Source organism: Pelophylax lessonae (assembly GCF_965119305.1).
Source record: "Pelophylax lessonae genome assembly, chromosome: 2".
Classification (NCBI taxonomy): domain Eukaryota; kingdom Metazoa; phylum Chordata; class Amphibia; order Anura; family Ranidae; genus Pelophylax; species Pelophylax lessonae.
Genome location: NC_138769.1, coordinates 240,023,636 through 240,040,198, shown reverse-complemented (window position 1 = coordinate 240,040,198; position 16,563 = coordinate 240,023,636). Strand labels below are relative to the sequence as shown.

General features: G+C 44.6%; 1 protein-coding gene across 1 annotated transcript in view; it reads right to left on the bottom strand.

Moving 5' to 3' along the window:
* PPM1J (protein phosphatase, Mg2+/Mn2+ dependent 1J) overlaps positions 1-16,563 on the bottom strand; it is a 128,832-nt gene that overhangs the window by 37,542 nt on the left and 74,727 nt on the right. Inside the window, exons 5-6 of the mRNA XM_082248428.1 lie at positions 10,456-10,540; positions 4,923-5,041 (exon numbers count right to left, since the gene is read on the bottom strand). Coding sequence (XP_082104554.1) covers positions 4,923-5,041; positions 10,456-10,540 — 204 coding nt within the window. The remainder of the gene's footprint in view (positions 1-4,922; positions 5,042-10,455; positions 10,541-16,563) is intronic.

Genomic DNA, 16,563 nt, shown 5'->3' with positions numbered 1-16,563 from the left:
CTCTCCCCCCTCCTCTCCATCCACCCTCCTCCTCTCCATCCACCCTCCTCCTCCTCCACCCTCCTCTCCATCCACCCCCCCTCCTCTCCATCCATCCATCCACCCCCTCTCCCCCCCTCCTCTCCATCCACTCCCCCCCTCTCCATCCACCCCTCCTCTCCTCCCCCCTCTCCTCTCCTCCCCCCCTCCCCTCTCCCACCCTCCCCCTCAGTACCTAGCGCACCCCTCAACCCTGCAATCAGTCCGAAGAGCACCCTGCAACCCTGCACTCTTTATGTAGCGCGCCCCGCAACCCTGCACTCCCCTGCATTCTGTGCAGTACACACTCCTGACCCAGGGCCAGATTAACGTAGGGGCTATTGGAGCTGCAGCTCCAGGCCCCTACCTTTATATAGGCCCCGGGTTGGCCATATTCACTGTTACCGCTCTTCTGTCACTTGTAAACACAGAAGTCTGGCTTCTATGCTCGCTTCCCCAGGCAGCTCCCTCAGAACCTCCCCACACAGCACGAAGGCCGGACAAGGAGGGACAGTTGCTGATGCATGGATGTGTTTATGGGCTTCAGAGACAGCATCCCATGTTGAATTAGGCATGCATGGCTGCACCCATCCTCCTCTGGGTGCATGCCAAGGCACGGCCCTTAAGGCCCTTCAAAATCCTCAGCACCAAGCCCATGATGCTCTTAATCTGGCCCTGTCCTGACCCCTGCCACCTACACCGTATACATGGGCAGGGGAAAGGGGTGCAGTCAGGGGCAGAGCCAAGGGGGGGTGGCAAAATTTGATTTCGCCTAGGGTGTCAAAAATCCTTGCACCGGCCCTGCCTATAGACACTATATCTACTTTATGAATGGACTTGTTTTACTCACATTTTATCGCTGGGTGGATTTATGTGATGTGAAAGAGGTGAAGCACTGCTAGAGTGCCTAAAAGTATTTGATTACACTCATGCCTGCTACTGTGTTTATGTATACTGTACACTGTGGGGTTAATTTACCAAAGGCAAATCCACAGTGCACTACACTACAGGTGCACTTGGAAATGCACTTAGAAATGCATCCGCTGTAGATCTGAGGGGGACATGCAAGGAAAATAAAAAACAGCATTTTTGCTTGCACATGATTGGATCATAGAAATCAGCAGAGCTTCCCCTCATTTCAGATATTCCCCTCAGATCTACAGAGACTGCACTTTAGAGTGCACTTGTAGTGCAATTGCAGTGCACTGTGATTTGCCTTTAGTAAATAAACACCATAATTACCAAAAGTATTGGGACACCTGCCTTTACACACATATGAACTTTAATGGCATCCCAGTCTTAGTCCGTAGGGTTCAATATTGAGTTGGCCCACCCTTTGCAGCTAGAACTCTTCTAGGAATGCTGCTCACAAGGTTTAGGACTGTGTCTATGGGAATGTTTGAACATTCTTCCAGAAGCACATTTGTGAGGTCAGGCACTGACATTGGATGAGAAGGCCTGGCTCACAATCTGCGCTCTAATTCATCCCGAAGTTGTTTTGTCAGGTTGAGGTCAGGCCAGTGCAGTGCTGTGCAGGCTAGTCAAGTTCCTTTACCCCAAATTCGCTCATCCATGTCTTTATGGACCTTGCATTGTGCACTGGCCCAAATAATTTGGTGGAGGGGGGATTATGGTGTGGGGTTGTTTTCAGGGGTTGGGCTTGGCTCCTTAGTTTCAGTGAAGGAAACTCTAAAGGCCCGTACACAGGATAAGAAAATCTGGAGGGAAAATTCGTCCGACAACCGATCTGCCGATTTTCGGATTGTTAGTATGGTTCTTTCGACAGCCAACTCCGACTTTTCGGCTGACAAAATCCTGATGTGCAGGCTATAAAATTTTTGTTGTTGGTAATACAACGTCCGATTTTCGTCTCATTAGTACAGATTTCGACGTAAAAAAATCTTAAGAGCAAGACTAGGCATGCTCAGAGACGAAAGAACACATAGAAAGCAATCCAACACATGACATCACTCCTGAAGTAGAATTCTGTCGTACGGGAAAATTCGTATGAAAATAACCTCTTCACTTTCCACATCAGACTAGCATGCCACAAAAAACGGACGACAGATCATTCGATAATATGATCGTGTGTACGGGGCTTTAGGGCATCAGCAAACCAAGACATTTTTGAGCGTTTCATGAACCCAACTTTGTGGGAACAGTTTGGGGTTGGCCCTTCCTGTTCCAACATGACTGTGCACCAGTGTACAAAGCAAGGTCCATAAAGGTCCACAATTTAAACTGGGCAGGGTTGTTAACCATTCCATACTTTGTACAAAACTTGCGGCTCAAGAACAACACCCAAACATAGGGTCTGTTGAAGCATAAAACCACTGTCCTCTATTCTTTCAGGTCATTTATTTCTAGGACTGTGGTCACCAGGTCCAATTGAGAGAGCTAATCTCCCTAAAGTGGACACTAACACTATATAAACTCAATAGGGTTATAACCCATTAACACTATTTAAATGTAAAAAAAAGGTTTTGGCTTTGTATACATATTATCAATGTCATCAATTTTCTTTCATGCAACTTTAAAAGCACCGTTTTTTGACTGTTTTTCAATTTGACTTGAAAAACGGTGGGCTGAGGGAGGACATTAGGCTTTCTCTATAGTGGCCTTATCGGACCCTGCAATGGCCAGATTAAAGACGTAGAGAAAACAAGTAAATAACGTTAGAAACAACTGTCAATGAGGTTTAAAACTAAACTATAATAAAAATTCAAAAGTGGGGATTTAGGTTCCAATTAATGTCCTTTGCTGACCATTGCTCTATAAGATGTGAGGTTTTTTTTTTTAACCACTTGCCGTCTGCTCACTAGAGCTCTACTGCGGCAAAGTGGTTCATTATCGTCTGGCGACGTAGACCTAGGTCGCCAGACAGTCCCCTATCTCGCGCCGCCGGAGGCTCGCTCCCGCTGTATTCAGTCACAGCGGGAGTCAGGCCAGGGGAGGAGCAGCGGCGATCGCCGCTGCTCTTCCCCGATCGTCAGGGAATCGAGTCTGGAGATCCGCCGGCTTGTGTAAACAGAGCGGGCGGATCTCCTAAGTGACAGGCAGGGTCAGACTGCAGGGTTCAGCATAGCTGAACCTGCGATCTGTCCTTGTGTCACTCAGTCACCTCCCCCCACACATGTCAGTAAGCACCAGGCATACATTAACCCTTCCCTCTCCAATAAAAGTGTAATTTTTACAGTAACAGTGCATATGTATAGCACTGATTACTGTAGTAACGTCACTGGTACCCCCAAAAGTGTCAAAAATGTCAGTCAAGGGTCCGATCTGTCCGCCGCAATGTCGCAGTCCCGCAAAAAGAATCGCAGATCACCGCCATTACTCGTTAAATAAAAAAACTATAAAAATGACAGAAATCTTTCCCTTAGTTAGTAAACGCAATAACTTTTGCGCAAACCAATCAAAATACGCTTATTGTGATTTTTTTTACCAAACATAGGTAGCAGAAAACAAATTGGCCAAAAATGTAAAAAAATTTTGATTTTTTACATTTTTTGGGGGGGGAATTTCATATAAAAAAATTTGAAAAATATTGTTATATTTTCAAAATTTACGCTCTTTTTTTGTTTATAGCGCAAAAAGTAAAAATCGCACAGGTGATCAAATACCACCAAAAGAAAGCTCTGTTTGTGGGAAAAAAAGGACGTAAATTTCGTTTGGGTACGGCGTCGCATGACCGTGCAATTGTCAGTTAAAGTTGCACAGTGCCGAATCGCAAAAAGTGGCCCAGACGTAAGACAGCAAAATCCTCCGGTGGTAAAGTGGTTAAAAGACACAGATAATATGAGATTTAGGATATACAGTATTTCTAATGTAAATTTACAGAAGGGCACGTACACCCTGTCAGCAGTCGATGAGATCACCAGACCACAAAATGCAAGTTAGCACAGACATTGCTGATCTTTTCAATGTCAAATAGTAACAGCACCCGCTGACACGGTTTTTAATTTTGGAAACATCTTCCTTTCAGCACGAGTTTGTTCTAGTTAGAAGTTATATTTACTATAGGCAAAGTTTAAGTGACCTTATGTTGCAGATTCTTATACGTGCATTAACAAAACATCTACAAGCATTGCAATGTGATTTACAATGTTTCTGACATAGATTAGATTATACTGAGAAAAAAAATGCTGCCAAAAAATTACAGACACTGTAAAATTGTTGCCAAAGTACAACATAAATCTTTTAAATTAGAAATAGATCATGGACCATGCTATAAAATACACAGGCACATATCAGGACAGTTCGAAAAAAATATGCCAGAGCCTCTACAGCTACTAAGAAGCTGAAGACATGATTTACCCTTTTAGCATAGACTAGAATAGCAATAGACCTCCTTTGTAACATGAGGGTGGATGAGAACAAAACCATAAGAAATAAGATATATAAACATATTATTATATTTGTCCAGATAAAATATAACAAAATGAACCATCCCAGCACATTGCTCTAGACTCGCACTTCCATTTGATCTCCAGACTCTAGGTGCAGGTTCAAGAAGTCCATCCTTGCTGATCATAAGATGAAAATAAATGGATAAGAACCGCACTCAAATCTGTGTTCTTTCCGAGGAACCTCATTGGATCATCCATAACAGATATACAACCAGTGGGATTGCCAGCCAAAGAAACCAAAACAACTCCTACTTAAGTCATTTCACCACAATGTGACTTATGAGCCAGCCACATTGTCCTGAAACGCGTAAAACATGAGAGCTTTTTGGGTGGAGACACCGTGGCTGTAAATCTATTTTGTACGATCCAATAAAATAACTGAGAAAGGACAAAGATTGGAGTACGGTTCCTATCTAATCATTTTCATAACAAAAAAAATATTTTGATGACTCTTTTCAGTTTATTCTAAAATCAGACAAAAAGGCCGTAACATACCAGCCTGTCATGGTGTGGTCTCGATAAAGCATTCGTTTCCTGATTTCTTTCTGCTGTATTCTTCTTGGGAAATCAAGGCATGTAAATTCATTTCCCAACAGATCTGGCTTTAAGGAAGCCTATGATAGAAAAGATAATATTGTATGTATCGCATTTGCATGTAGATTGTATGTTTTTATAAGATAACGTGCGGTCTGTCCTTATCAGTGTACAAAAACACAAACTGTATAGTCAACTAGTTCAAATTACTTACTTAATAATATCATTAATAACTTCAAGTGGAACTTCATTCTCACAATCAACATTTATTATTTTTAATCCTCATGCTGCTAGAATTAGTTAATAGATAGGAAAGTATATAATATTTCGTTTTACATTTCTTCAGGTATTTCCTGGTTTCCTGCCTGGGCAAATGATATCATACATCCCAGGAGTCTTCAGAGGGGAGAAGAGGAGGAGGAATTTTCTCAGCTAAGCACACTCTCCTGCATTCATGCTTGGGCTAAGGGCAGATGGATTCCAGGAAGTTCTACATGAAACATTTTCCCTTACTCAAGATGGCCATAACCAGAGATGCCAAGGGGTTGTTTTTCAAAGTGATTTCTCAACAAAAAAAAAAAAGCAAGGAGACATGCATGGATGGGGGAGTTTTCTTCGCATATTAAAAATGAATTACCTTAAATAGTGTTTTTGGTTTGTGTTGCTTATATTTAGTGAAGATCCGCTTTAAATAATATCAGCGCCTATTTTTTTACATTTTTTACCAGTCCTCTTTTCGGCTTGTTCCACTTTAGTATACAGATGTTTTACTGGTACTAGGATTCTATTTTCTACAGCCATAATTTATTTATGTAGTCGGCTCAAACCCACCTCCTTACACATATCTGATATGCTGCTGATGTAGGTATGTAATAATATACTATCTGAGCTGAATGCCACCTACATTTGTATATCTGCCGAAATCCCTGGGTTAGAAAATAAGCTGGTGTATAAATGGCAATTTACCTATAAAAGAAAGATCGTGGGGAATGAAATCTTATAAATATATATGTTGTAAGGCATAATCTAGCAAGTCAATAGCATAAAACAAACAAAACATCTGCACGAACTAAACTCAGGCCAGTTTCTGACTAACAGGGTGCCCCCTAATGGGTTCCCCAAAACAAACAGGCAGACTTTGTATCTTTTAGTTTATTGTCAGCAGTCAGTCTTTTCACATGGCAGCAGGCTCCCACAGCAGAGGGAGTAGGAGAGAGAGAGAGAGAGAGAGAGAGAGAGCAATGAGCATCAGCTAACATATATAAAGGTGTTTGCACAACTCAGACTAATAATGAGGTCTTGCTATCAGGTCAGATGTGGAGCTAGGAATGGAAGCGTTGTCTTATCTAAAGCTCTGCAAAGTCTCTGAGTTTTAGGACCCGGACAGAAATGCAGAATACTGCATCTCTTTTTCTCTTAAAGATATAGGTACAGTTTTACTAACACATGTCAAAGTTGCAAAATTGTGTTCAGGTGTTTGTTTTACCCTCCATTATCAACAGGTTAAAGATATACGTACAGAGGATAAATAATGGTACACAGAAAGGATTGATGTAAATTTCTGAACCACAGACTCTAAAAATTCATCAGTAAGGGCCCTTTCACACAGTCCGCATCCGCCGACAGACTCGGTTCTGCTCAGCGGGGATCGATCTGCCGATTCCCGCTGAGAAGGCGGAGGGCAGCTCCGTCTCTGCTCTGTGTGCAGAGACGGAGGTGTCAGATCCCCGCTCTCCTCTATGGGGGAATCGGATAAGAACAGACCACCTGTCCGTTCTAATCCGATCTGCTGGGCGGATGGAAAATATGGTTTCCAACCGTCCGGATTTCACGGATAGGATCGGAAGCGGATAGCAGCGGGTGTCAGCGGAGATGTCACCGCTGACATCCGCTGCCCCATAGAGATGCATGGAGCATCCGATCAGATCCGCCTGAAAAACTGACAGGGTGGATCTGATCGGATTGTTTGCATGAAAGGACCCTAACAAGGACATAAACAGGGCCGTCTTTCCGAATTTGGCGGGAAGAAGGTGAGCAGCCTTGTGTGTGACTGAATAGGAGAGGGGATGGAACAGCTGCATACAGAGGAATCCATCCCTCCGCACTCCTCCCGCTGCCACCGAACGGCTGATTCCCCTCTCCCTCCTGCAGTCACTCAGCGGCAGCAGGAGGAACACGGAAGGACCAACCCATCCACACGCAGCCATCCCATCCCCCTCCCATACAACTTGCTGGCCCCCTAGTGCTTTCCAGCCCCCCCTGCTCTTAACACCCCCCCCAGTTCTCTTAACACCCCCCCTGCATTTAACACCCCCCCGTGCTCCTAACACCCCCCCAGTGCTCCTAACACCCCCCCAGTGCTCCTAACACCCCCCCCCTGTGCTCCTAACACCCCCCTCAGTGCTCTTAACACCCTTAAGTGCTTTTAACACCCCCCAGTGCTCTTAACACCCCCCCTGTGCTCTTAACACCCCGCCAGTGGTCTTAACACCCCCCCAGTGTTCTTAACACCCCCCCAGTGTTCTTAACACCCCCCTGCTCTTAACATCCCCCCGCTCTAAACATCCCCCCAGTGCTCTTGTCCCCCCCCAGTGCTCTTGTCCCCCCCCAGCGGTGCTATTTAGCGCCCCGGTGTTCTTCAGCTTCCCCCCTATGATCTCTGGCTCCCCCAGTGCTCTCCACCCCCCTGTGCTCCCTGGCTCCCCCCTCAGTGATTTCCAGTTCCCCCCCTTCCCTTCGTGCTCTCCACCCCCCTGGTTTTCCCTGTCCCCCCTGTGCTCTCCACCCTAATCGGAGCCGCCTTACCCGCGCATCGGCTTCCCCCGCTGCCAAGTGGGGGCAGGAGCACGCCGCCGGCAGTGCACGCTTGCCCCCTAGCTTCCTGCTCGGGACCGACGTACATCTACCAATAAATATCGTCTTATCGATAATTTGCATTTTTATTCCCGTGAGCGATTGTGTAGGCGGGGCCCCAGTGCACTGCATTGCCCGGGGGCCTATAATGCTCTTAAGATGGCACTGGCCATAAACAGTCCATGGGGCACTTCTGGCATAGCGGTAGCTGTTCCCAGAGTAAGCCAGCTCTGTAAAGAAAGTTCTAGACCTAGAACTTATTAGGATTCTGAGATAATAAAAAAGTTGGGATGGCAGACACTACTAACAGGATGGTACCTATCATCACAATTACTTTGTGTATCCAGGTAAATTATACTTTGTTCTTTTTTTTTCAGGACAAATTGGGCTTTCATTTGGTCGTAAATAGTAACAGATATCTCCTGATTATTTTTTTTTTATTATCAAAGGAAAACTGGCCCAAAATAGTAAAAGAAAAGTCATTTTTTAAAAACGAAGCTGTATATTTCTTACTGTTACCATACCTTACCACCAAGAAACAACCCAAAATAAATTCTCCTGCTCTTGACAGGGTTACAAACATCCAACTTACAAACAACTCCTACTTACAAATGGAGGGAGACAACAGGAAGTGAGAGGAAATCTACCCCCTAGGAAGGGAAATTCACTCCTGTAAGAGTTCTCATGGGAAAAAGCTGTCTCCACTGAAGCTTTATCACCAATCCTTGCTTCCATAACAACCCAAAATTTTCAAAATCCAAATTGTCCAAGGGACAGAAAGGGAGGTGAAATCTTTTGAACAGGGGCACAGACAGAAAAACAACCATTACAGGGGTGTTAACCGTTCCCTATGCTGTCCAAATAACCTAAAAATTATTTTTTTTGGCTGGAGCTACTCTTAAACAAATGTAACTTTTCTGACTTACAAATTCAACTTACAGTAAGAACAAACCTACAGACCCCCTCCTGTTTGTAACCCAGGGACTGAATGTACTACATAAGTGTATCTGTTATATTGCTGTTGGCGCCGTTAAAAGTAGAGGTAAAAGCATATCCCTGTGTCCCAGAGCATGGGGTGCAGGCTTGACCTGATACCAATCCAGAGGGCTAGAAAATGTAACGAAGTAAGGATCGCTGCTACTGCCTTCCAACCCAGGTGAATAAACGCTCCTTATCGCTCATTCACCTGGGCTGGTCAGGAGTAGCAGTGATCATTTCCTCTTTAGACCACATATGAGTATGTTATTTGTTGTTTGTACTTGTAGTAAATCCTACTTAAACTATACTGTGCTTTTAAGGAGGGGTGGGCTCCCTCCAGGCTCATCTGCCTTTTATATATCCGTTAGAATGCATGTTCTTCTACTATGGAGGCTCTCATAAATTTACAGAGTTAGGACTGCAGATGATACTGGGGTGCTGTGAAGTGGCTCTGCAGCTTAGGCATGTTTTTGCATATGTGTGCAAACTAAACTTTTAGGTTGGTTGGTTGGTTGCAGGCCGGCTGGTGAGTTGAGCTGGGGATTTTCTTTGGTTTTGTTTTGCATGTGTCGCCCTTCCACGTGCTCCTTGCTGTAAAGGCCAGTTATAGATGTGGGCAATGGCCAGTTGTTTGTACTCATGTAATATTGGTGAGGGGATCCCCATGGGAACCCTTCTCTAAAAGGGGATCTATGGGGACCCTTCTATAAAAGGGGATCTATGGGAACCCTTTTCTAAAGGGGATCTACGGGGACCCTGCTCCAAAGGGGATCTATGGGGACCCTTCTCTAAAAGGGGATCTATGGGGACCCTGCTCTAAAGGGGGATCTATGGGGACACTGCTCTAAAGGGGGATCTATGAGGGCCCCGGGTCTGCTCTAACAGGGATCTAGGGGAACTGAGTTCTAAAAGGGGGATCTATGGGGACCCTGCTCTAAAGGGGGATCTATGGCATAGATCCCCCTTTAGAGCAGGCCATCATCCCCAAAGATTCCCCTTTACTAGAGCAGGTCCCCCCATAGATCCCCCTTTAGAGTAGACCTCATAGGGCCCAAAATAGGCTTGGTCGCCTGACAAGTCGCGGTCAGTCGCTCGCCATTGAATAGTACAGGACCCGTTCTAATAGGAGCGACACAAGTCGCTCCGACTTAGAAAAAGGGTCCTGTACTACTTTGGGGCGACCTGGAGGCGACTTGCATTGACTTCAATTATATGAAGTCCGTGCAAGTCGCGCCGAGGTCGCCGTGCACGCTGTGCACCGCGACTTCACAGGTCGCCCCACAAAATCCTGTCGCGGCAGTGTGAATGGGCTGTAAAGGAAATTGAATAAGAAACATGTATAATGTATGGCCAGCTTACTGTCTCTGCCTTCTAAACACAAAGAACATTCTGATACAGACTTGTTACATTTTTTGTAATAGAAGTATTGAGGGTTTTTAAACAATTTCTATGTAGCCACAGATATTTAAAGAATAGCAAAGTCTATAATAAATATTAAGGAGATCAGATTATGATATATTTTAATATAATCTGATCAGCAAAATCAGCTACAGCTTGTGACGAGCATGTATTAAAAAATAGCCTTAACTCTGTTTTATACAATTTTTGTGACTAATCAGTGAGGAAGAAGGGTGCCCTAAAATAAAAACACAATATTACTTACTAGGAACTGCAATCTTTGCCTTTCTGTTTCCGGAGTAAACTCTTGCGACATCGGAATGGTTTCCCCCTGTTGGATGATAATGGCTCTAAAATTGCATAAAATGTCAAAGTCAGACAAGTATAGCTTTCATCTGAAAAGGGCTAATAAAGTAAAACAACAGTCACATAGTTTTTCCTAAAAACACTGCACATGTTCAGCGCTCGGTACATAAATCCACCCATGAATGCTATTATACTAGGTAACTGCTTCAAAAAAACATATACACAACATATACCAAATTCATCTAGCGAAGACAGATCTATTTTATTTTCTGATATTTTTCAAGGCCTTTGGTTCTGAGTGTAAAAGCCTTGACATGGATGCGGAAGGTGCATTTTAATAAACATGGGGATCCATCTAAGAATGTAAAATTCAAAGTATACTGAAGGCAAAACATTTTTTTTTACGTTTTGGATAGAGTAGAGGGGAATTAGAAAACTGGTCAGGTTTTTATTGCTGTCTGTGCCCACATTAGGGAAATTCACCCTATTTGTCCCAGTGAAAGTGAAAGTAAAAGAAAATCCCAAATTTTAAGTGGTCACCGGAACAGGAACAGAGGAGAAATTTTCTAACGGGGACACTAGTGCTAGTGAACCTGGTGACTACCAGGGATTTTCCCCAATTTGGAGGAATTTCCTCTCACTTTCTGTTGTGGATATGGGACAGTAATTAGAGAGAAATCTCACCAATGGGACATGGAGCACAAAAACAAACAAAAAAAAGAAACTGATAGAGGTTAAGAAAAGTTTTAAAAAACGTATTGTCTGCAGTTCTACTTTAAAGTTTAGTGGAACACAGAGGAAAGGGAAGCACCATATAACCTAGATCCCTTGTGCTACCTAGAACCCAATAAAGGTTTTTGTGTTTGGTTTTTTTTTTTCTCAGCCTGAGACAAGCAGAACAGATTTATATAACTGGCACAGGCTTTTAAGCAGGTAGCAATCAAGCTAGTTGGGTGCTGCCCCTGGCCGGAGGGTGGAGGTTTATATTTTTCTGGTTCTTTGGTTTTAGCGGGTTTTATGTGGGTCTAACCCATTGATCTTGTGTTATATGAGAAGGGCAGCGGTTCAGAGCAGAAAACCCAAAGAGGAGAGAGTCAGAGAACAGCACTTATGGAGGGGTGAGAGAATGTCACCTGCTGCTGCAACTACTGTGATGTAGGAGGTCATTGAGACGTGGGGTTTGCCCCCGGAGCTACCAGGCACTGGAGAAAGCCACTGATGTAACTTAAGCGGCTTTTCCACTGCATGCAACCGAACGGTTCGGCTCGCTTTTGTGCTTTTCCACTGCTGGTACCGCATGGTATGGTGTAGGAACGGTTCAGTACGGTACGGTACGGCGGCACTTTTCCACTAACCGAACAGTACCGCTCTCTAAAACAGTACCACCTTGATTGTGGTTCCAAGAGGCACCATAACGGTACCATATCCCACAATCCTTTGCATGCAGTCACTACTAGCCACTGATTGGTCAGAGAATCGTTGTTATCCCACCCACTTACTATAGTACTGGGCCGAGTAGAGCCGAGCCGGTACTTGCAGTGGAAAAGTGCCATTATTTGTTACACAGGGACTCTACCTTTGCAGGTATGCCGGGGTAACACATAGCCTGAGTTAGCATTAGGGATGTAGAAAGAAAGACTGTTCTTGAACGTTGGACTCTGCAACATGTTGCACTTATTCTTTAACCACTTGCCGACTGCCTAACGCAGATCTACGTCGGCAGTCAGCCCCTCACAGGCAAAGCGACGTAGGTCTACGTCGCTAGCCTGTGAGGGTCTAGGGAGCGAGCGCGCGCCGCCGGAGGCGCGGTCACGCACCCCCCCGCGCGTTTGACCGGCGGACCCGATGTCCGCCGGTCACTCTGCGATCATCGGGGGAGAGGGAGAAAGTCAGGCGGCTTGTGTAAACAAGCTGCCTGTCATTCTCCCCTGTGTATGAAGGATGATCATACGGTTCTACTATGTAGAACCGTTGATCACTGTTCATACATCTGAAGCCATAGCCAATCACAGTAGAAAGCATGCCCCTAGGGACACACATAGCCCCTCCCTTTCAAAAAAAGTTAACCCCTTCACTGCCAGTGTATTTTCACAGTAACAGATCGGACCCTTGACTGTCAAAAATGTCAGTCAAGGGTCCGATCTGTCTGCCGCAATGTCGCAGTTCAAAAAAATTGCAGATCGCCGCCATTACGCGTTAAAAAAAAAAAACAACAAAAATGACAAAAATCTTTCCCTTTGTTAGTAAACGCGATAACTTTTGCGCAAACCAATCAAAATACGCTTTTTGCGATTTTTTTTACCAAACATAGGTAGCATAAAACAAATTGGCTGAAAATGTTAAAAAATTTTGATTTTTACATTTTTTTGGGGGGAATTCATATAAAAAAATGTGAAAAATATTGCTATTTTTGCAAAATTTACGCTCTTTTTTTGTTTATAGCGCATGATCAAAAAATCGCACAGGTGATCAAATACCACCAAAAGAAAGCTCTGTTTGTGGGAAAAAAAGGACGCCAAATTCGTTTAGATACAGCGTCGCACGACCGCGCAATTGTCCGTTAAAGTCACGCAGTGCCGAATCGCAAAATACCCCCTGGTCAGGAAGGGGGTAAAATCTTCCGGGGCTTAAGTGGTTAAAGGGTAACTCCACTTTTGTGGGGAAAAATATTATGATTATCAAGAATGAAATGTTTCTTTGGCCTAGACTATGAGAAAAAACACATCCTTAAAGTGTAATTAAAGCCTAAGGCTAACTATTCTTAAAAAAGTTCGACCCCCCCTCCTATCTATCCTGCCTACCCTGTGTAGAAAAAGATCTGTATACTTACATTTTTAAGTCCGCTCAGGTATGGTCACGTGATATTCCATCTCCGGCTTGCCTGTGTCAGTAAGCGGCAGTTTCAGGGGAGAGGGGGGAGCACAGACAATGGCTGAGCCATGGAAGCCTTTTGGTGACATCACAACTCCTAGAAGCCCCAGCAACTGATGAGCGCTCCATTACACAGGGGAGCTGGAGCAGCAGGATCACGTGACTGGACTGGACCTGTACAGATCTTTTTTACAAAGGGTATGCAAAATGGGTAGGGGAAGGGGGAGGGTACATTGTTTGGAATAGTTAATGTTAGGCTTTAATTCCACTTTAAGAAAACGTTTAAACAGATAAACTATGTTCAATAGGAAAAAAAAAACATTTGAATAATTCTAGCATACCTAAACCTTGACTTCAGGGAAAGAAACAGAAAGAAAGTTTGGACAAATATAACATGTTTATAAGACATTGCCGAAGCAGCTGTGTGGACTGTTACGGCTATTGTTATGCCGCTAGTACTGACTGTCTAGGAGTGTACAGGACCCTCCAGAAATGGATAATTCCCTCCAAGGAGGAAAGGAGCTGCACTGAGATGCTGAACTCTTCAATGTGGGGACCATCAGTTCAGAGGATCCCGAGTCCAATACCCTGACTCTAGGAATGCCACACGTAACACTATCCAGCTTAGAGAGTAGGTCACCTAGTCCGTGAACCTTTCTAGAGGTGAAGGTCCTTCAGCATCCAAATGGTGTCCAGTGAAGCGGAGGTCTAAATATGACCAGCAAAATTATTTCTTGACTCATAAAATGTCTGTTTCAGACTCATGGGGCAGACAAGGGGACAGGAGGGCCAGACAAGAGGATACGCTCATTAGGGGTTGTTCACAATATGGGGAAATGGGACCATTGCTTCCCCTGGCCAGAGGCAAGTTACTAATGTTTGGGAAATCTTGGTTCAAAGAGACCTGCTTGGGGTTTGCCAAGAATCCTGACATGGAGGGAGAGGTCTAACTGGATTATAAAAAAGTACATGAGATGGGGACACCCAGCTAAATAGGTATTCCCCAACAAACCTACAAACCATGAAAGGGAAAAGTCTCTAAAGGAGAAGTATGGACTCATTGTCACTCAGCCAGTCCAGACTTGGGAAAGATCCCGACCATAAGGTCAAGATCCACCCAGATGCCCTCACTGGCACCTCTCTCAGTTTCTCAGCGATCCTCTGAGAGCCTGAGCCAGCCCCTCTCGCCCCCTCCACAGCCCAGCGATCCAGTGAGCGCTGGAAGAGATATCAGAGAGATGGTGACTGTCAGTCACGGCTCCTTGTTCAGAACAGAGGAGAACAACTGAGCGATCAGTGGTGTTTGATCGCGCAGTTCTCACTGCAGAGCCAGCGGGGGACAGATGCAGCATCGAATCAATGCTGCATCCACCTAATTAAGTATAATTGTTTATTTTTTTTAACTCCTGAGCTTCTTTTTTATAGTTAAACTCCGGGCCAGTTCACACCATATGCAGTCCAGTGCTTTTTGTTTCTGCATCTAAAAATTGCATGGAAAGTAGGTTATATGTAGTCATAAGCCGAACAACCCCTGGTTCGGTTCGCACCAGAACACCGTGAACAGAGGAAAAGTTTGTTCAAACAAACAAACCCCATTGAAGTCTATGGGACTCGAACCTCGAAAATCAAACGGCCTCATTTTGAAGGCTTAAATGCAAGTTATTTCCCCAAAAAAGTGTATGGGGCTGGGTCCTGACCTGGGGAACATGTAACAATGAAAAAAAAAGATTTTAAAAACGATCGTTTTTAAAGGAGCACTGATTTTAATGAGGCTTAAAGTGAAACTATAAAAAAGAAACATTCCTTCAAATATCGTGCCTGGGGGGGGGGGGGGTCCCCTAAATGTGCCTGTAAAGAAGTGCATCTCTACGATGTATGTAGCCTGCTGCAGCTATACTGACATTTCTAAAGCAAAAAATGTCATTTACAAATATACATACACATTTCAAATCACATGTACTTGTCATACAGGTGCAGAAAAATTGGGCCTTGGTTGTTGATGGTGCCTGAACACCATAACCCCTCGCAGTTACTCTTGCTGGGTGCAGGAAGGGGCCCTGCTGCTAAAAAAATCCATACAAATATGAAATCGCATGTACTTGTCATACAGGTGCCAAAAACTGGGCCTTTGGTGTTGCTGGTGCCTGAACACCGTAACCAACCCCTCACAGTTACTCTTGCTGGGTGCAGGAATGGGACCTGCTGGTAAGAATTCCATGCAAATTTGAAATCGCATGTGCTATACAAGTGCCAAAAATTGGACCTTTGTCGCATGTTGTGCCTGAACACCGTAACCAAGGCCTCACAGTTACTTTTGCTTAGTGCAGGAATGGGACCTGCTGATAAGAATTCCATGCAAATTTGAAATCGCATGTGATATACAAGTGCCAAAAATTGGGCCTTTGCCGTATGTGGTGCCTGAACACCGTAACCAAGGCCTCGCAGTTGCTCTTGCTGGGTGCAAGAATGGGACCTGCTAGTAAGAATTTCATGCAAAATTGAAATCGCATGTGCTATACAAGTGCCAAAAATTGGGCCTTTGTGGAAGGTGATGCCTGAACACCGTAACCAAGGCCTCGCAGTTACTCTTGCTGGGTGCAGGATTGGGACCTGCTGGTAAGAATTCCATGCAAATTTGAAATCGCATGTGCTATACAAGTGCAAAAAATTGGGCCTTTGGTGTTGGTGGTGCCTGAATACTGTAACCCCTCACAGTTAGCGGGGCACAGGGACAGAGCCTGCTATTAAAAATTACATACGACATTTAAATTGTATGCACCTTTCATACAAGTGCAGAAAAATTAGGCCTTAGGGGTTGGTAGTGACCTAAACCAAAAACATTGTTGGAAGCTTGCAGAATCAAGGTAGAGGAATAGGATAGGCAGCATATGCAGTCTTCAAGGGATGGCAGACCCCTAGCAAATTCAATCTGTTACATCAGCATCAGGGGCCTGATAGCCCTTGTTGATCCAGGACTGGTTAATTGATGAAAGTCTGCTGATCAACAGAGTCTGTGGACAGACGCACTCTTTTGTCCCTCACAAAACCTCCAGCGGCACTGAACGTCAGTTCGGAAAGCAGGCTGGAAGCAGGACAGGCCAGTAGCTCCATTACATATTGAGCAAGTTCTGGCCAGTGGTCCATCCTCAAGACCCAGTAAGCCAGTTGATGCGCAACTGGAAAGGTCTCCAAGTCT